The following is a 22,677-nucleotide window of genomic DNA, read 5'->3' on the forward strand; positions in this document are numbered from 1 at the left end:
TAAATTTTAATGCTTCCAATAAAATAGGTATAAAAAATGATCTTGGCTTTCTCTAAGCAACATATAGGACACAAATATACCAAAACATTGGGCTGAGAATGCTAATTTAAATTCAAGAATTGAGGATCTGATTAATGTACTGATTTGCATCTATTACAATGACTACTGAATATGTATTGTTATAATTAAAATCTATCAATTAAAAAGATTTTTAAGCCTAATTCAGTAGTTAGAAATTTGACATCCAAAAATTTAAAATAAGGTTCCTGTTTTAGTAAGCTTTATAATGTATAAAACATTCATACCATGGCCGGTATGGCATGTGCCTAGAGTGTTTGGAGACTAAAATTCCTCTAGGGCTGGGAGTTTTCAACTATGACAATCTGTAGCTGTTTGTGAAGATCCTTCAAGGGATTTTTTTTTTTCTTACTCATCCTTTATTTATAATATAAAATCATACTGTACTTTTTCATTTGTTCATTCAATTATTTGAGCACCTGCTATGTACCATATCCTAGGCCCTGGGGATATAACAGTAAATAAGGAACAGCATCATTCCCCTTAGAGCTAATATCAATATTTTCATGTGTAAGCATATGCCAACTTTATTTCTAAATGATTAAAATACTTGCATAGATTGATGAATGTTATAGAAAAAAAAAGCAAGGTGACAGGATAGAGAATACCTGGGGGTTTGGGTAGAATAAGTGTTATTTATAGGGCAATCAAGGAAAGACACTTTGAGATGATATGAAATATGAACTAAGATTTGAATGAGGAGGAGCCAGCTGTGTGAGAAGCCAGCGTAAGAGCATACCAGGTAGAGGAAAAGGGTAAGGCCTTCAAATGTTAACTAGCTGGTGGTAGTAGTCAAAGAAGAGAAGGAAAGCTATGTGACATAGTGAGAAATGGGGAGAGTGATAGGAAGTGAGGTCAGAGAGGTAGGAAGGAGCTGGATTAGGTAAGATTTTAGGTCCATGGTAACAAGTGTGAATATTACCCTAATTTTAATGGGAAGCCATTATAGGGTTTTAAGTAAGAAAGTGATTTGATCTGATTTACTGCTCAAAAAAGCTTGAGAATTACTTAGCTATTACAGTTAAAGGTTACTTCAAAGAAGCTTAAAGGAAGTGATTTGTTTGTTGCTATTTTTATTTACTCATATGCCTTTTTTGGACATTCATGAAATTTTGATAGTTTTCACAAAGTTTTCTACAAGCAATTGAATTTTTAACAACTACTTTTTAAAAAGGACCACAGTTTTTGTGCATTTTAGATTTTACATATGGTATAACAATTCACTGATTTGTCTATTAAAGAATCTTCTGAATTTGAAATTGCTTTTTTATAAAGGTCGTATTGTGACCTGGAGTAATAAATTCATCTTCTTCCTCTAATTTTCCACTCTCCATGGCCCTCCTACACTGACTCCCCTCCACCCGCACCCCCAAAAGGGGCGGGGAAATAGTGGAGATTTGTCATCAGGGTGAAGAAAGATAAGAAATTGTCTGAGCTGCTGTCCACCAGATTAGGTGCTGACAAAGCCCCAGATATGTTTGTATTACCCACTGTTTGTATGGCTTTTTCCCTCTGTCTCTGTGACTCTCTGTTCCTCTTTTGCTGACTATGTAGCTGATAGTCATCTGTCTCTCTTTCTCTTTCTGGCTGCTTGTGTTTCCTCCTACCCCCATACTGTCCCCCCCTTTCAATGGCTATTTCTTTCTCCTCCTCTGCACTTTCCACCTCTGTCTCTGTCTGGCTTTGACTCTTTGGCCAGTTCTTTGGCTATCATTATTCTTTTCTTTTTTTCACTCTTATGTGTCTCTTCTGTTCCCCTTGTTGTTCTTCCTCTCTTGCTCTTCTTTCTCCACACTTATGTGCCTTTTGCCCTTTTTCTTCTTTCTTTGTTTCTTTTTCCCTCTCCTTCTTCCAAAATGATGGAAGAGCTACATCAGATATAGAGAGGAGAGACAAAGATGACTCTACCCTCTAACTGCATTTTTCTTTCATTGTCTTATTTCCCCCTTTGGGAATATACAGGACTTTTGAAGACGTTTACTAACTGTAAGAAGAAATACCATGACTTGTACATTATATTACTCGAAATTTTCAATCTAGTGAGAAACCTGGGTTACTAGAAAGACCATGGACTTATTTACAGATATAGCATTAGATCTTTAAATCCCTTCTTTTACCCGTGTGACCTTGAGCATGTTGTTTAACCTCTGTGAATGTCCTCATAAAGTGAAAACACTTTTAGAGTTATTTTTTTTGTTTTAATTAATTAATTTATTTCTTTATTTTTGGCTGCATTGGGTCTTCGTTGCTGCTCATGGGCTTTCTTTAGTTGTGATGAGAGGGCGTTTCTCTTCGTTGTGGTGCACAGGCTTCTCATTGCAGTGACTTCTCTTGTTGTGGAGCATGGGCTCTAGGCACGCGGGCTTCAGTAGTTGTGGCTCACAGGCTCTAGAGCACAGGCTCAGTAGTTGTGGCACATGGGCTTAGCTGCTGCGTGGCATGTGGTGTCTTCCCGGACCAGGGCTCGAACCCATGTTCCCTGCATTGGCAGGCAGATTCTTAACCACCACACCACCAGGGAACTCCTTAGAGTTGTTTCGAAAGTTAATTGAGAATACCTACATTAAACAATAGGAGAACACAACATCTTGTTTATTTCATCATTCAGTAAAAGTACCCCCCCACACTTTTTTTTTTCCTGTTTGGAGTTATTAGTCTGAAAAGAAAAGCAAACTGAAATTATAACCCTTATCCTTAATTGAATCTGAATTAGTTGAGAAGACTACTGTTCTAAGTCAATTTGCTATTCAGGTATTGAGTTTTTGGGGATCTTGGAGCAAAATATTGGTCTCAATTACAGTGGTCTTATATTAGTGAAGTGTGTTCATTTGTGTATGTCAGTGTATGTCGAGTTGGTATTTAATGATTTTTGTCATGTAACTTGCCTTTTCCTACAGCCTATGGCATTTTACTAAATAATCTGTGATATTACTATTTTTCTTTACATAGTTTCTGCCGATGAGTTGTGTAGATGTATTGCTGTATGATTATCATTCCCATGAGAAACTTCTTTAGTCATTTATAACCTATTTTTAACGGTGCGAATTTTAAACTGTATTACTCCAAAGAAGTTTTTGAAGGCATTATTCATGGTATTAAACTTCATATTTGGTCATTAAACTGTATGTAATTAAATTTTTTTTTGATTTTAATAAACATGTACATTGTAGAAACATTAATTTGGAAATATTAACATAAAAAAATTAAAATCACCTTTAATGTCATAGTCTTGGTGAATTTACTTCTTTTTTATATGAATATTTAAACACAGCCAACAGCCAACATACTTATATAAAACACAGATTATGCTTTATAGTTTGATGTCCTGTTTTTTTCACTTTATTTGCATTATGTTGTAAATATCTTTGTCTTTAAAATTATTCAAAAGAATGATTGTAAATGGATATATACTCTCCCATTATATGGCTATACCTAATAACTTCTCGTTATCCTGCAGTTTGTTTACAATTTTTTGCAATTATACACAATGTTAGAATGAATATCTCTATTCCTAAGTCTAATCTTTGATAACATCTTTATTTTAGGATTGATTCTTTGAAGTGGGATTACTAAATCAAAGGGCTTATTTAGTATTAATATTTTAAATATTTTTGATACCTAAAGATAATTAATAACCTTCTTGAGAGGTTTTTACTAATGAGCTATATATAATTTTAGAGATATGGCTTTTCATGGGCTGTTTTTTTTTCTAGTATACATTATCCAGTTCTATAGATGCCTTTCAAACTTTGACACATGGGGTTTAACAAGTTCTGTACAATAGATAAATACTATACATCTAAGAATTAGAAAACAATAAAAATGCATAGTACTTAAATGATGTACCATTGAATTAGAAAGTACTTCAAAGCTTAATAAATCCTGAGGATCAGCATTATGAACTTAGCTATCACCGTACTATCAGTTTGTGGGCATGCAGGTTGATAAATTTATATCATAAATAAATGTAAAATATTAGGCCACTGCATAGCAATTAGTACTACTGCTATTACCATTTTTTATAATGCATTGTAACAGGGTTTGTTATATAAAGAATGTATCTGAGAAATATTCTCCAGATCTTATGTGTCAGTCTATATTCTTTCTTGTTACAAAGCCTTCCAGAACAATGCAAGGTGATCATCCACTAATATATCTACAGTATTATCTTCATCATTTATTTGGTGAACTACATTATTTTTGATTTCTAATTTAATTTTATTGTAGTGAACAACTCACTCTTTACGATTTCAATTTTGAAAATTTTTTAGACCTTTTATTTTTACGGCTCAGAATATGGTCTTTTTTGATTAATGTTTCATGTACATTTGGAAAGAATGCGTAGTGTTTTAGTTTTACGGTTTGGTGATCTATAAATTTCAGTTAAGTTTAGGTTGGTTAATAGCATTGTTCAAGTTTTCTTTATCCTTACTGATATTTTTGTCTTTGTCTTCTGTCAGTTACTGAGAGAGAAGTGTTAACATCTCAAAATATAATTTGTTTCTTCTGTTAGTTGGATCACTTTTTTGCTTCAGTGATTTTGAAGCTCTCCTATTAGGTACATAAACATTGAAGATTGTTATGTGTTCTTGATGAAATGATGTTTTTTGTTTGTTTGTTTGTTTTTGCGGTATGCGGGCCTCTCACTGTTGTGGCCTCTCCCGTTGCGGAGCACAGGCTCCGGATGCGCAGGCTCAGCGGCCATGGCTTACGGGCCCAGCCACCCCACGGCATGTGGGATCTTCCCAGACCGGGGCACGAACCCGTGTCCCCTGCATCGGCAGGCGGACTCTCAACCACTGTGCCACCAGGAAAGCCCTGAAATGATGTTTTTATCCTTATGTAACATCCCTCTTTATCCTGGTGCTAATCCTTGTTCTGAAGTCTACTCTGATGACATTAATATAGCTGCTTCCATTTTCTTATTCTTCGTTTTGCATGGTGCATCTTACTCCACCTTTTTACTTTTAACCTATTTGTGAGCTTATATTTAAAGTTTGTTTTTTTAATTTATTTTTTCTTTTCTAAATTAAAAAAAATATATATATATATCCCCGTATCTCCTCCCTCCTACGTCTCCCTCCCATCCTCCCTATCCCACCGCTCTAGGTGGTCACAAAGCACTGAGCTGATCTCCTGTGCCATGTGGCTGCTTCCCACTAGCTATCTATTTTACACTTGGTAGTGTATATATGTCCATGCTACTCTCACTTCGTCCCAGCTTACCCTTCCCACGCCCCGTGTCCTCAAGTCTGTTCTCTACATCTGTGTCTTTATTCCTGTTCTGCCCCTAGGTTCTTCAGAACCTTTTTTTTTTTTTTTCAGATTCCATATATATGTGTTAGCATACGGTATTTGTTTTTCTCTTTCTGACTTACTTCACTCTGTATGACAGACAGACTCTAGGTCCATCCACTTCACTACATATAACTCAATTTCATTTCTTTTTATGGCTGAGTAATATTCCATTGTATATATGTGCCACATCTTCTTTATCCATTCATCTGTCAATGGACACTTAGGTTGCTTCCATGTCCTGGCTATTGTAAATAGAGCTGCAATGAACATTGTGGTACATACCTCTTTTTGAATTATAGTTTTCTCAGGGTATATGCCCAGTAGTGGGATTGCTGGGTCATATGGTAATTCTATTTTTAGTTTCTTAAGGAACCTCCATACTGTTTTCCCTAGTGGTTGTATCAATTTACATTACCACCAACAGTGCAAGAGGGTTCCCTTTTTTCCACACCCTCGCCAGCATTTCTTGTTTGTAGATTTTTTGATGATGGCCATTCTGACTGGTGTGAGGTGATACCTCATTGTAGTTTTGATTTGCATTTCTCTAATGATTAGTGATGTTGAGCATCCTTTCATGTGTTTGTTGGCAATCTGTATGTCTTCTCTGGAGAAATGTCTATTTAGGTCTTCTGCCCATTTATGGATTGGGTTGTTTGTTTTTTGATATTGAGCTGCTTGAGTTGCTTGTAAATTTTGGAGATTAATCCTTTGTCAGTTGTTTCATTTGCAAATATTTTCTCCTACTGTGAGGGTTGTCTTTTTGTCTTGTTTATGTTTTCCTTTGCTGTGCAAAAGCTTTTGTTTCATTAGGTCCCATTTGTTTATTTTTGTTTTGATTTCCATTTCTCTAGGAGGTGGGTCAAAAAGGATCTTGCTGTGATTTATGTCAAAGAGTGTTCTGCCTATGTTTTCCTCTAAGAGTTTTATAGTGTCTGGCGTTACATTTAGGTCTTTAATCCAAGATAAAGGTGAAGTTTGTACCTTGCACACATTTATGAGTTGAAAAAATGTGCCATTTTGCATTTTCATCTACTCATTTGAAGTATTTTATACTTAAAGAAATATCTGAACTCTTTGCACTAGCTGATGTCACTAGTGCCTTTATTTCAGGCTTGATGATGCATAGGTGTGATTGTAAAATCATGAAATGGGTAAAGGAGGGAGAAGCCCGCAAACTGCTATGGGGACATTTTATAATCTCTATGCTGCACCCACTTACTCTTCTGTGGTGTTTTGTTTATTGGTTTTGAATAATTTCAGCTTCTATATATTATGTGTATATAGTTTTGTAAAATCTATTTTGGGAAAAAACATATACAATGTGTGTTTCTCTTTTTTTAAAAATTAATTTATGTTTTGGCTGCGTTGGGTCTTTTTTTGCGGTACACAGGCCTCTCACTGTTGTGGCCTCTCCCGTTGCGGAGCACAGGCTCCGGACGCACAGGCTCAGCGGCCACGGCTCACGGGCCCAGCCACTCCGCGGCATGTGGGATCTTCCCGGACCGGGGCACGAAGCCGTGTCCCCTGCATCGGCAGGCGGACTTTCAACCACTGCGCCACCAGGGAAGCCCCTGCGTTGGGTCTTTGTTGCTGTGCACAGGCTATCTCTAGTTGCAGTGAGTGGGGGCTACTCTTTGTTGTGGTGTGTTGGATTCTCATTGTGGTGCCTTCTCTTTGTTGTGTAGCACAGGCTCTAGGCACGCAGGCTTCAGTAGTTGTGGCACGCAGGCTCAGTAGTTGTGCCTCGCGGGCTGTAGAGCGCAGGCTCAGTAGTTGTGGCACACGGGCTTAGTTGCTCCGCGGCATGTGGGATCTTCCCAGACCAGGGCTCAACCCTGTGTCCCCTGCATTGGTAGGCAGATTCATAACCACTGTGCCACCAGGGAAGTCCCTACAATGTGTCTTTCTTTTCAGATTTTTACCTTTATGAAAAAGAAAACACTTTAAATGTTCATCAGGACCTAATGGACTAGGCCAGAAATAGCATCATGTGGCTTTGCAGCTCTTTGTTCTTTTCATTTTATTTCTTTATCAGATATAAATAAATGGGAGAATTTTCTCCAGATTGTTTTTCTTCCTTCTCCAGCAGATATCCCCAGCAGTCAGTTAATTAGATAATAAGCCACTATAAAACACCTAAATTAACCAATCTACAATCTTTACAAGTTTTTTTTTTACTGTGTTTTTAGAGGAATGTACAATGAGAAATTCAACATTAATAATTTTGGATTTTCTTATCACAAAAAAATAAAATGAAGGACCTCAACCACAAGAAGTTTATCAACCAGTTTGAATCTAAAAAGTAATAAATGTATCTTCCATGAGACATGTATAAAAAGAACTTCTATAATTGTATAAATTCCTTTGATGTATTTTCCTCTCAAGATTATCAACTGTGTGTTTGACAAGTGAAAAATAAATCTGTAACCAGTTGAAATTTGGGTTTATAAACATGTTATAATAGGGACTGTTTCACAAACACAATATGTAAAGCAGTATTAAAATCTGAGGAAACGGGTGTTCTGTATCTACTTTAATAAATGGTTATTCTTTTTTGCCAGTGTAAAAAACAAAAGCTCTTGCTTTTATTTCATCTAGTTTGACAATCTCTGCCTTTTAATTCCCATTTGATTTCTTTTCTCCTCTTGCCTACCTTTCTCATCTTCATTTTGGATTGAGTACATTTTTGGAAACCCATTTTATATTCTCTGTTGATGTTTTAGCTGTATCTCTTTTTTTTTTAAGTGGTTGCTTTAGGGACTACAACATGCATTCTTAACTTTTTACAGTCTCCCATGAACTAATAATATATCACTTTACATGTAACGTAAGAATCTTGAATCAGTGCTTCCATCTGTCTCTCTAGTCCTTTGTGTTAATGTTGACAGATTTCACTTCCACATATTTTATAAAACTCATAGTAAATTATTAATATTGCTTTAGATAATCAGTTATCTTTTAAAGAAATTAAAGAAACAAGAAGAAAAATATTTTATATTTACTTAAAAATTTACCATTTCTGGTATTCTTCATTCCTCTTTATAGATACAGATTTCCATCTTGTGTCTCCTTCCTTCAGCCTGAAGAACTTCATTTAACATTGTTTGTAGTGCAGATCTATTGGGACAAAAACTCTTAGCTTTTGTTTATCTGGAAATGCCTTTATTTTGCCTCTGCTTTTGAAATACTTTGTCTTAGCTCAGGCTACCATAACAAAATACCATAGACTGAATGGATTAAACAGCAGAAATTAATTTTCTCATAGTTCTGGAGGCTAGATGTCCAACATCCAGGTGCCTGCGTGGTTGGTTTCTGGTTAGGAATGTCTCCCTGGCTTGTAGAGATGGCTGCCTTCTCACTGAATCTTCACATGGCAGGAAAGAGAGAGAAAGAGGATTCACCCTGGTGTCTCTTCTTTTTTTTTTTTTTTTTTTTTTCCGGTACGCGGGCCTCTCACTGTTGTGGCCTCTCCTGTTGCAGAGCACAGACTCCGGACACGCAGGCTCAGTGGCCATGGCTCACGGGCCCAGCCACTCCACGGCATGTGGGATCTTTCCAGACCGGGGCACGAACCCGCGTCCCCTGCATCAGCAGGCGGACTCTCAACCACTGCGCCACCAGGGAAGCCCTGGTGTCTCTTCTTATAAAGGCATTAATCCCATCATAAGGACCCCACATCATGACCCATCTAACCGTAATTATCTCCCGAAGGCCTTGTCTCCAAATACCATGATATTTGTGGTTAAGGGTTCGGTGTATGAATTGAAGGGCAGGGGGACGTTGAATGTTATGGACATACAGTCCATAACAACCTTTTCATTGGATATAGAATTCTAGATTGATGATTTTTATTTTAGCACTTTAAAGATGTCATTCCATTTTCTTAAAAAAAAAATTGTAGTGAATATACCTAACACAAAATTCACCATTTTAACCACTTTTAAGTGTACAATTCAGTGGCATTAAGCACATTCACAGTATTGTGCAACCATCACCATTATCCATTTCCAGAACGTTTTCATGACCCCAAACAGAAACTCCGAACCCATTTAATAATAACTCCCCATTACCTCCTCCTCCTAGTCCCTGGTTACCTTTATTATACCTTCTGTCTCTGTGAATTTGCCAAATAATGTATGATATAAGCAGAATCGTACAATATTTGTCCTTTTGTGACTGGCTTATTTCATTTAGCATAATGTTTTCAAGGTTCATCCATGTTGTAGCATGTGTCAGAATTTCATTCCTTATTAAGGTTATGTTGTATATATGTGCCATATTTTGTTTATCCATTCATCCATTGATGGACATTTGGGTTGTTTCCATCTTTGCATGTTGTGAATAATGCTGCTATATACCTGGATGTACAAATACCTGTTGTAGTCCCTGCTTTCAGTTCTTTGGGGTATATACGTGGAAGTGGAATTGTTTGGATTATATGGTAATTCTATGTTTAACATTTTGAAGAACTACCATACTGTTTTCCACAGTGGCTGTTCCATTTTCACATTCCCACCAGCAATACACAAGGGTTCCAATTTCTCTACATCCCCACTGGCACTTACTTTCCATGTTTTAGATAATAGCCATCCTAATGGGTATGAAATGGTATCTCATTGTGGTTTTGATTTGCATTTTCTTAATGACTAGTGATATTGAGCATTTTTTCATGCATTCATTGGCCATTTCCATATCTTCTTTGGAGAAATGTCTATTCAAGTACTTTGCACATTTTCTTGTTGAGTTGTAGGAGTTCTTTATATAGTCTGGATATTAATCCTTTGTCAGATATATGTCCTTTGGTGAACAAAACTTAGGAGTTTTATAGTTTTAAGCTTTTACATTTAGGTCTTTGGTCCATTTTGAGCTAACTTTTGTATATGGTATAAAGTAAAGGATCCAATTTTATTCTTTGGCATTTGGGTATGCAGTTTTTCCAGCACCATTTGTTGGCGCGTTCCCCATTGAAATGGTCTTGGCACATTCCCCCCTACCCTTTTTTTTTTTTTACTATGATAAATCCAGTTACTATCTGTTACCATACAGTTATAGTAGTATTATTGACTATATGGTGTACAGTACATCCCTCTGACTTATTTATTTTATATCTGGAAGTTTGTAACTCTTAATCCCCTTCACCTATTTTGTCCACCTTCCAACCACTGCTCCCTCTGGTAACCACCAGTTTATTTCCTGTATCTATGAGTCTGTTTCTGTTTTGCTTTTTAGATTCTACACATAAATTAAATCATATAATATTTGTCTCTGTCTTATTTCACTTAGCATAATACCCTCTAGGTCCATCCATGTTGTTGCAAATGGCAAGATTTCATTCTTTTTTAGGGCCGAGTAATATCCCATTGTATTCATACATACATCTTCTTTATCCTTTCATCTATCAGTAGATGCTTAGCTTGTTTTTATATCTTGGCTATTGTAAATAATGCTGCAATGAACATAGGGGTGCATATATCTTTTAAATTGGAATTATTTTCTTTATTTCATTTTCATATTGTTCATTGTTAGTGTGTAGAAACACAACTGATATTTGTTGCGTGTTGATTTTTTTTTTATCTGCCACTTTGCTGACTTGTTCATTAGCTCTAGCAGGTTTTGTGATTGTGTGTATAATCCTACAAATCTGTGAACAAAGATAATTTTCCTTCTTCCTTTCCAATTTGGATGCCTTAAATTTATTTTTCTTGCCTAATTGTTCCTCTTCAGAACTCTGCCTCACAAATGTTAGTAGCCCTGAACTCTAATCCCTACCTTCTCTGATCAGTGAGACTCCGGTGTTCTGCTTGGGCTCCATCATGGTCTAGAATGTGCCTCCAGGCATAAAGCTGGGACATTTGTAGGACTACAACATGAATTTTCCTTCTTTCAGGGATGACAGTATGATGCTGCCTATTATCCAGTTGTCTAATATCTGAAAAAAGTTGCTTAATTCTCCCAGTTTTATAGTTTTGCATGGCAACAGTGGTAGTTTGGTATGTGTTGCTCCATCATGGATCCCAATGAAAATCCATATACTACATTGTGACAGTCTTTTACAATAATGGCTTTAATGAATCTTTAATTTTTTAAACCAACCTTTAACAATTTGCTCTGTTACTGACGCTCTCAGTTCTTTCTGTAAAACATCCTTACCAACACACTACATACTATGGCTTAATTTAGGTTTCATTTTAGTATACTACCAGACTTCAGCTCTCAGTAATGAGTCATGTTTACCAAGACTCAGCTGTGCTTGTTTCCACACCTTTCTATGCCAGTTTTACTTGCCATTGTAATTACATAATTTAATTGGATAGTACAGTCTGAATGTTGCTATATGGGGGACAAAGAGTTCTTTATATGACAGTCTTTTTAATACTTTGAAAAGACAATAAAGGTGAATTTCTAACACGATCTTTGTCAAATTAGGTGGAGGTGAAACAATTATATTAAAGGTTGTGATGTAAAAGCAAATCTAGACAGATTTTGGACTCATGTTTCACAAGTGTCTTTGTATTCTCACTTTGCATTTAAAAAACCAAAACTATAAATTGTAGATATGCAGTTTCTTGGTAGTCTGTGGAAGAAACAACACTTTGAATTCTTACCACTGGACTTACACTCAAAGGAAGGGTACTGGCCCTATATCAGAAGAGTATTGAAAGAATGTACATGTATGCTTTTTAAGTTATAATACAGTGTTTAAAGTGTGGCTGTGTATGCGTGCATGTGTGTATTTACTTAATGATCCTCTGTTTTCACTAATATTTTCAGTTAACTGAACAACTATCAGTTCCTAAGTCAGAAAGGAGACTTCTATTGCATAGCTTAACTTCTATTCTTATGCTAAATTAATGAGGGATTGTCTTATACATTTTGTGTCTCCTTGAAATCTAGTTTGACTTTCACAGCATTGCCTCTTGAGTATTGCTTTATTAAGCTAGAAATATTCAGCTTTAGATTCATTATTTTCAGCTTCCTTTCCAGATTTAACTAATTTCATTTATTGCTTAAACCATAACTTGATTTCCAGATGTTTATTTACCTTCTTTTCCTTTGCCCTGATGTTTATTCAACAGTTATTTCGTATTTAGTTCTCTGCTGTTGTGGCTTTTGTTCTCATAATTCTTAATTTATGTTGTGTGTATGTCAACTTTTTAATTTATTACCATGGTATGAGGAAGGCTATTTGATTAAGAAATAACAGATTGGATCTTTTAAAAATATAATATGCTATATAAGTTCCAAGTGTTTTGTGTCCAAAATTTTTTTCCCTTTATTTCAGCTTCTGAAAAAGCTATTATGTGACCTAATATAGCTACATGAGTTAGTGATTTAAAAATCAAAAAAAATCTGGAACATTGGATTAAAAAGCAAAAGAGGAGAGGGGTTTATGTATTAAAAAGTTGATCATTATTAATGTTATATCTTTCTCTTAAGTTTAAAAAATTATTAACTTAATAACTTTCAGAATGCTTCAGTGACGCATACTGGTTTTCAATGAGGCAGTATTGACTGTTCATTTATTTATTAAGCTTTTTTTTTTTTTAAGTAACTTCCAGTTGTTTCAAAGTTAGTAGAAAATGAAGATTCTTTCAAGTGTTTCCTTATAAAAATGAAGGAAGTCTTCCAATGGAAGACTTTTCCTGATTTGGGGGAAAAAGTTTATTTCTGTATAATCTTTTTTAAATTATAGAATTCCAGGGGCATTCCCTGGTTGCTTAGTGGTTAGGATTCCAGGCTTTCACTGCCGTGGGCCGGGTTCAATCCCTAGTTGGGGACTGAGATCCTGCAAGCCACGTGGCACAGCCAAAAAAAAAAAAATTATAGCATTCTGTCTTAAAATAGTTGTTTAGTAGACTTGATTTGGCTATGCCATATGTCAAATCATGTACTATAACTATGTACAGTATTTCAGAATATGAAAATATTCACCATCCTTACACCATTACAAAAAGATTATACATCTCTCTGATGTTCCAGAGTTATATTTTGAACAGTTAATTAGATTTTAGGTGTTACCTTTTCCCACCTGTTTCTACTGATATTAGCTCCTATAAAGTAATATCATTAGGATCAATTTTGAGGATAATGTTTTTACAAGTCAAAGATCAAACTCATCTCTTTTATAGTTTTGTATGGAAGAATACACAATAAATAAATTCAATCCAATTAATATATACCTGTTTCTCTGTGCCTTTAGAGCATAAATGGAAATTGGCCCGCATGTGGTTGGCAATATAAAAATTTACCACCCCTTTGGAAAGCAATTTGATAACATCAGGAACCATGGAAATTATTATAACCTTTGATCCAGTTAGTATTACCCTCAGTGACTAACCTTAAAGAATTAGGCTACTGAGATTTTCATTGCAGTAATCTGTACTTTAAAAGAAATAATAACAAAACAATTTGATTTTTTAATAATGAATTGACTAAGAAATTGTGGCATATCAACTTCATAGATTGTCAATGAGGTCATTAAAACAAGAAATATGAAAACTGGGTAACTACATGGAGAAAAGAGTAAGTGATGTGATACTTAACAATAATGCAAAATAATTTTATTATTATTATAACTATACACAGTGGATATGTATATAGATAATTATTGGTAGGTAATATGCATAAGAAAAGCAGTTGCTAGGGTTTTAAACATATGGACATATTTTTAAAATTTTTATTTAATTTTTTTATAATGTTTTAACTGTATCTTCTTAAAATCATAAGTATCCTGAAAGAATCATCTTGTCTCCCTCTTTAGTCAGAAAAAGTATTTTCTGATACTTTTGCACCTTTAAAACCAAATGCAGTCTTTCTTTTATTTGACGCCCATGGCATTTATCACATTTTACTTCATATCCTGACTTAATCCTTCCAAATATTGCTATGAGGTAGGTTTTGTAGTGCTTTTTTTTTTTTTTTTTTTGGCTGAGCTGCAGGGCTTGCGGGTCTTAGTTTTTCCACCAGGGATTGAACCCGCACCCTCGGCAGTGAAAGCGCGGAGTCCTAAACACTGGACTGCCAGGGAATTCCTTGTAGTGCATTTTTTTAAAGGAGAAAACTGACAGAGTTTAAGCAACTTATCAATACCGCATAGGTTGCAAACGGTGGAGCTTGGGTTCTTCGAGATTTATCTGAATCTTAACTAATACTGTATTTTACAGTAATGATTACTTAGTTTTCCCCCCTCCTTATGGGTACACAGATTATAAACTTTTAAAATTCAGGACTAAAGTCGTATTTTTATATTCTCTTCAGTCCCTGGCATAGATAACTTGGCATAGTACGATCTATCCATTTGAATTGAAATGAACAAAGATAAATTATACCTTGTTCCTTTTGTTGTATTTTATTTACTAACTCATATTCTTCAAAGAAGATGGGAGTTTTTTTCATCTTAACAACAGCCTCCTGTTACTTGTTCACTCTGTCCTTTTTGAAAAGTCAAATAGTACTTTTCATGAGAATGGAGATCATGTCTATACTATTGAGCATTGTGTCCATTGTCTAATACATAGTAGACATTAAATATACATGGGACATCTCTTTATTGCCCAAGCACTTTACATACATTATTTAGTCCTCATTTTACTTTGTTTAATTGATCCTTATAGATGATGATTTAGGAGAAGTCTATTAATTTACCCAACGTAAGTTGCGATTCTAACCCAGTTTTGACTCAGCCCTTTGCTTTTAGCCGTTGCTCTACCCTATCCTGCTCAGAAGGATCTGGGAGTAATGAAAATGGTTTGAGATTGAGACACATGTCTCTAATTCTTAGTTTTTTGCTCTTTATATGATTAGCTGCATCATTTGCTTGATCCATTGTTACTATCTTAACAACATTCCATTTAAAACTGAACTTTTGGTTTCATGGTAACTTTGCCCGATATGCAAGATATAATGGATATCATATTTCAACACTTGTTTCATTACCTGGTTAGACTCCTACATCAATATGTTGCTTTAACAAACAAACAAAAATTGGTTCTGCTGGCACACTTCTAATGTATTTTTACAGTTTTGATTGTATCTTGAATCGATGTGGCCACTAACTTTTTAGAAATGTTTAAAGTTCTTCCATGGTAAGTAAATACATATGGTTACGCTATCTGCCAACTCTTTGTTAATTTTCAAACTGTAAAATTTATTTTGTAAAATGTCCTTCATTACTTATGAGACCACTTAATGAGTTTCTTGTGTTAAGTTTCTGTAGGGCACTTGAAAGGAAGTTTTTATTACAGATCCAGGATTGTTTTCCTTTTAACATCTTTCATGGTTGAAGTAGAATATAAACACAATCATCAAATTTAGATCAGTTTTAGCCCTAAAATAAATTTAAACACATAATTGGTAACTAATAGCCTGCAATAGAACAAGTTTCTATGAGCAATATTTGTACTTAATGTTCCAATATGTACTCTATTAAAACTTTTCAACATTGATCCATAATAACATGCAATTTAGTCAACTTATTACCAAAAAGCCTGGTAAAAATTTTGGCTGTTCTGGGTGTACTGAGAGATCTATCAAAAATTCATCCAAAGTGGTGAAAACCTTTTTCATTAATTTCTCTTTATGACAAGTGTAAAGTATTAAGGTTAAGTGGGTGGGGCAACCGGAAGTAATTACTAAGGCCAGTGGCATTTTTGTGATTTAATAAAGGCAGAAGCTAATTATTCAGTTTTTATTTAAGTGAAATGGTGCCAAAAAGGAGGTTCCTGCAGAGCAGCTGCACTCCTTCAGTGTTACCCTAATTTACCAAAGACACAACTGTCACAAACAAAACTTTTAAACTTGATATATAGCCACAAAAGTAAGGAGGCTTTTGTTTGGAATGCATGCAGAAGAACTCCTTTATACAAATCAACTGGCAGATGACGGACAATGATGAAAATTTGATTCTTTGAAGTCATAATAGTCATTGAAATGTGTGAAATTCTGGTATTGAAAAGAGAGCGGCCAGCAAGACTCTAAATCCTGGGTGGTTGCAAGAAGCTTGCTGGGAGGTTTTTCTGCATTTTGACACCAACTTCCCATTGCTTGTTCCCTGCTTCCTTTGTTTAAAAAAAAAAAAAAAGTTGAATTCACACAAGATAAATGGGGACAGTTGATAACCGAGTCATACAGTTTTTGTATGGAAAACTAATATTTTATAATGGAAATTGGTGTTTGAAAAAATAAAGTTCATTTACATATACTGGCATATACTTTCTTAATGATTTTTTAAATTCCTCTTCCATTTAACTAAACTAGACTTGTGAAATGGAAGGTCAGCTATCAGCTCTTCTAGAATTTAAATTGTGGAAGAGATGGTACTGAAAGAGTAGAACTTTGGAACTTATGATATGCTTCTTCTCAGTGGCAAATTTTTAAATTTGAATGCCCTTTAATGTGTGAATCATGATGAGCTAATTAGTTACTATTTCTTAAAATAGCTTATTGTACATAAGATTGTGTTTCCAAAACTTGATTGAGATAGTGACATTCTTTAATAATATAAATATAGGTTTCAGGCTTGACCCAACTGTTTAAAACTAAGTTTTAAAATTCAGTAAGTCTGTATATATTATCTATAGGGTTACTTGTTTTTTTAGAATTTATAGATAATAACTGGTGAGTCTTGAGGTTCTTCAGGTGCCAACTTGAAGGCTTCTTGTATCTTACGTGATTTAACTTTTTTGTAATCATAGAAAATTTATGAATTATTATTTATAAATTGCCTATTTTACCAATCAAATGAGAAATCTGTAAAAGGCAACATGGGCATCTTGAGAGCACTTCTATCTTTTGTAAATGGTTTTTTTAAATAATCACAGATGATCCATATTGCAATAGAGAAGTAGAAATCTAGAGAGAATATCATTAGTTCAATATAGTTTAAGTAGTTTGCAGATTATTTATTTATTTATTTATTTTCAAAAGTTGAGTCACAGGTAGGTGAGTGACAACTTTGAGGAAAGCAAAGCATTGAAGACACAAGTAAAAAGTTCAACATAGTGCCTCATAGTTCTTTTCAAGTATTACATTGTTTTAATGGAATCTTGGAATGGGAGCTTTAGCCCATTGAAATGTCGCTTAAAGGACATGTTCTTCTGTCACTAGCTGAAGCTGTGTGGATGAAATGATAACAATAGAGTGTTGTGATGCATTTAAAAAGTGTGAGAAATCAGTTTGTCTAGACTGAGAGTGTGCCTAGAGGGACTAGGAATTTTAGAGCTTCTGTGCCCTTTAGGTGTCAAGTATGTGAGAGATGCCAAGCCTTTTTATTCTGTCTTTGGCAGCAGTTCAACTCGGCTGCAGTACCTTACATGTCTTCTGCAGGCAAAGACAGGGATTCTATGTCAGAACAACTTGGGCTTCAAAATTTGGAAACTCATTTGTTCAAATGCCAGCTTTATTGGGGGAAGATATCAGTAAATAATTGCCGTAATTTGAGGGGGCATGGAAGCACTGGCAGCTAGGAGCTTAGCAATATTTTGTAGCCACTGATTTTAAAGAGGTTTTCCATCGTTAAAAAATCATTCTATCCCTTTCTGCTTTGATAGTACAAATCAAGAGATACTCTTTCCATTTTATTAAAGCTTTATTGGTTTTCAAATTACTTTGGCATATGCACATAATATAGACATTTATTAAGAAAAAGTAAGTCTGTTTCCCATGATCTTATCTTTCTGAGGTAACTGGTATTAAGAGATTAATATATTTCCTTTTCTATAAGTCTTAATTAAAAGAATAGCTAACTTACAGCTCCAGTTTTTATGATCTCAGCTCTGAATGGAGGGGTTGCTATGGAGTTTGACAAGGATGCCTCACCCCATAATTTTGTAATACACTTATATTGTTTGTTTATACTTTGCTTCGACTATAACTGAAGAAATAGGACATATTAATATGAAGATATATAGTATTAAATAATAAGTTAATATGAAAGATTACAAATACTGTAGTGAATTCAAAGGGGGAAATAAACACTAAGGACTTCCCAGGAGCTGAGTCTCTTTCAAGCTCTTGAGTAGAAGAATATGCTTTAGAAAGTCATTAAATATAATAATACCTGAAATTACTTTTCTTTGAGGTTTAACTTGACAATTAGAAGTTACTAATTAAAAGTTATATTCATGTCTTTAAAAATTATGTACCAGTTGTACTTGTTTTGTTTTTATTTTATCCTATAAGCAAAGAAACTTTTAAAAAATGTAGGCATATACTAGAAGTACTTTTTTGTGTAAATATTTGTATGGATCATTTCAATAGTTTCTCCAAACAGACAGGCTGTGACAAAGTAACCACACCTAATTATTGGTACAGGTGGAAAGGTATAGTTGCCAGCTAAAACAACTAAAGAATTTGTTCTTTAATCTGTGGGTAGAAAGCCTAGTCCAGTCAGAAATACATTTAGTTTTTTCACAGTACATATTGCAACTAAGTACTTACTTATACTAATTCTTTGGTCCAAAGCATTGATTAGAGTGGAACCACAAATAAACATTAGCCTTCATTAGAGGACATATTACAGTGAAATTAAAATTGACAAAATGGGCTATATTTTCTAGTTTTCACAAGTTTGGTATACTCATTTCCAGGTTAAACCTGTTGTTTTTAACCAGTTAAAATTTACCTTAGTAAGTGAACCATGATTTTAAAATGCTTCATTTATAAGAATAATATAGTTGACCCTACTATGTTCTTATGTTGATAAAGTATTTTACCATTACTAAATGGAGACTTAAATTCTGAATTACTTTGTTATTTTGCGTCCTGATTGCTATTATAAATTGATAAATATATCTAATCTAGGGCATCAAAATTGTATACATTCATCAGTTGAGCATTTGTTACTGGATAGAAATAAAGAAAAAGAGTCAAGAAAGTTACCATTGTTTTCATCTCATGTTTCTGCAAAAATTGTGCAAATTTTTTGGCTCTGCTTTGCAGAATAGATTTGACATCTATCTGATATCATTTTCTCTTCAATAGGTTTCACCAAAGGGAGATAAATCAAAATGCTAGTTAAAGTTGTTAATTGATTTTAATTGTTTACAAACAGGGTCAGGCCTTCCTCTGAAGGGAATGCCTTGTTGTAAGCAGTTTGACATAGAAACCATTGGTAATAGATTTTTCTATTTAAAATTTAGTCACTTTTTATATTTCATTATTTTTAATATCCCTTTACATTCTTTCTCTGCTAACTAATTAGCAGGTAATTACTTGCTTATGAAGTAACAGTCTATTGTATACAGGCTTTTCTACCAGCAAAATCTTCAGAAATTACCAGTGCTTTGTTGTACAGAAGGGACCTAATTTTTTTTCATGAACCCTTCCCCACTGTACCCTAACACTCCCCCAATATATCTTTTCCAAATATCAAAATAGCAGTTTACATGGTAAAATAACAAAGTAGTGAATTAAGTCAGAAAGCTTAAAAAAATTTATAAGTAAGTACGAATAGAATTGCAAGATAGAAAAAGCAACAAAAACACATTAGAGTGTATGTGGGCTGTCAGAAACACGTTTGCTTGTTTTTCTGTAGGATATTACTGCTTTAACTGGTATTCCAGAAGAGCATATCAAAACTAGAAAAGTCAGGATCTTTGTTCCTGCTCGCAATAACATGCAGTCTGGAGTAAACAACACGAAGAAATGGAAGATGGAGTTTGATACCAGAGAGAGATGGGAAAATCCTTTGATGGGTTGGGCATCAACGTGAGTACTTTGGTTTATTTGAATATTCTCAGCTCTGTTTTTCTGTGTAGATTTTCCTTTTAAATACACTGATTTTCAGACTCTTCTGTGTACAGAATGCTTTTTTTTAAAAAATTATTTTCGGCTGTGTTGGGTCCTCGTTGCTGCACGCAGGTTTTCTCTAGTTGCGGCGAGCGGGGTCTACTCTTCATTGTGGTGCGCATGCTGCTTATTGGGGTCGTGGCTTCTCTTGCTGTGGAGCACGGGCTCTAGGTGCATGGGCTTCAGTAGTTGCAGCACGTGGGCTCAGTAGTTGTGGCTCATGGGCTCTAGAGCACAGGCTCAGTAGTTGTGGCGCATGGGCTTAGTTGCTTCGTGGCATGTAGGATCTTCCCGGACTAGGGCTTGAACCCGTGTCCCCTGCATTGGCAGGCAGATTCTTAACCACTGTGCCACCAGGAAAGTCCCCAGGATGCTTTATGACAATACCTTTTGAGATAATTTGTGTAGATATCACTATGGTCAATGATATAGATGTATATATTACATATATATAACATATATATAATGTTCATATAAGTGTGGCCCAGCAAAATAAACCATAAAAACAGTCTTTTTCAGAGTACTATTTATTGGATAAAAATGGCTGACATTGTGAGCACTCTTAGCATGGTCCCCAAGCTATATATATTAGTTTAAGATACACTGTATGAATAGTGTTAATAATTTAGTGACACTTTTACTTGTTTATAAAATAAAACTTATAAAGTATTTTTTTGTTATTTATAAGAAGAGATTAGATAAGTTTAGAAATTGGCTATTTTGAGGGAAACTTGTAAGTTCCTGAGTGAGAACTTGTGATTAATAAGTTTACAGGCATTGGAATAAAGTAGTCATAAATTCTGTGGCACTAATGAAATCAGTGACCTGAATCTCTATGGTGGATAAGGCCCAAATGTTAAAGAGCAGGACTGCCTCTAGTTGAATGAAAGAAGCTGCTACTAGAGAAAATAGCTAGATATTCAAGAATATTATCTTTCTTACTGAGACTACTGGAACATTATATGTGTTCAGTCTCCAGTTGAAGGTAGTTATCAGTTTAAATTATGTCTCATTTTAGAAAAGTATGACACTTAACATCTTTTCCTGATGATGTACCTGGGAGAATTTTTGTTTAAAATATCTGCCATGTTGCAGTTTAAATAGAATTATATTTTATTTGGCAGAATGATACATAGGCACGGTTTTTCAGGTGTTTTGGTATCTTTAGATTTTATGTTTCATGTAATATATGGAGTGTTGTTGTAAATCACACACTCATAGAGACTAAAGAAATTTATAAGGAATAACTTCGTCTATGCCCAATGGTTGAAATGTTAAGATTACTCATTTTTATATAAGTCACATGATCTTTTAATGTGTTCATCTATACACAAGGTTCATCCATTGCACTATCTATTGATGGCATTGGGTAGTTTTCATTTGGGGTTATTATACATAATACTAAAATGAAAATTATTGTACATATCTTTTGGTGAATGTATGACTTCATACTAATAATATGCTAATTAATCCCTGAAACATTAATTATCAGTTAATAAACCAATTTATATTAAGAAATATCAACAATCTATTAATTCTCCATCCCTTATGCTTATATAATTAATGACAGACAGTTAAATTACCGATAGAAAACCTTGAACTTGTGGAAGATATATTTTATGCTTTATTAGGGTAGGTCTGTTGCAGTTTTACCCCTCTTCTTAATCCTGGAACATAATCTGGAAAAATAAAAAGGCATGGCCTTTCTGAGGTTTTGATGGAAAGCACAAGGTGTTTACTAACTCCTTCTAACTCTGTGGAACTCCAAACTCAGTCTCCACTGTAGCAAGTGGACAGCTGCTGAAATCTCTGTTGGGTTCTCTCAGCCTTCTCAGCTATTGTTTTAAAGCCTTGTCCATTCATGTGCAATTCAAAAGTTCTCTGTTCTGGAGATTCCTCCTTTTTACTGTTTTTGCTCCTAAATTTCCAGCTTCTCTGGGAATATACTAAATTCCATCTCCAGACTTCTTGTGCTTACAAGACTGGCTTTCTGCTTGAGTGCTTGATGCTCCTAGCTGTCTGAACTAGAGAGCACCTTTAGGGGAAAAATTGTATAAACTTGGATCAAGTCCACTGTGGTTCCAGTTTTTCAAAGTTTTTGAGTTGGACAGTGAATTTGGGAATTGAACTTAGGAAGATTGATCTGGCATATAGGGATCTTACGGGAGTCCCAGAATAGTAACCATTTTGTACAACATGTGAATCTTCACTTCATTGAGTGCTATTTCCCATGTATTCTCTTCTGTGTATATCTCATATCTTTACACTCTCCAAATTACTTCCTGAACGTTCTTTTCTATATTTTTTATTCCATGTATCTAAACGATGTTTCACAGAATGAATGCTATACTTGGCTTAGAGATTCAAAATAAATATTTGTAGCAAAACAGTCTTTTACTAAACATGCTAATAGAAGTGACATTTCTGAAATTATATGGTTATTTTGTAAACATTACCACTATCCTAGTTTGAAGAACTCAATTAGATGTCAGATCTTAGAGCATTATTTTTTTA

The 22,677-nt window shown here is 34.7% G+C and overlaps 1 protein-coding gene across 1 annotated transcript in view; it reads left to right on the forward strand.

Moving 5' to 3' along the window:
* NDUFS4 (NADH:ubiquinone oxidoreductase subunit S4) overlaps nucleotides 1-22,677 on the forward strand; it is a 119,207-nt gene that overhangs the window by 59,523 nt on the left and 37,007 nt on the right. Inside the window, exon 3 of the mRNA XM_079918752.1 lies at nucleotides 19,910-20,082. Within this exon, the coding sequence (XP_079774878.1) occupies nucleotides 19,910-20,082 (173 nt within the window). The remainder of the gene's footprint in view (nucleotides 1-19,909; nucleotides 20,083-22,677) is intronic.

Source organism: Stenella coeruleoalba (genome assembly GCF_951394435.1).
Source record: "Stenella coeruleoalba genome assembly, chromosome: 3".
In the NCBI taxonomy this organism is placed as follows: Eukaryota; Metazoa; Chordata; class Mammalia; order Artiodactyla; family Delphinidae; genus Stenella; species Stenella coeruleoalba.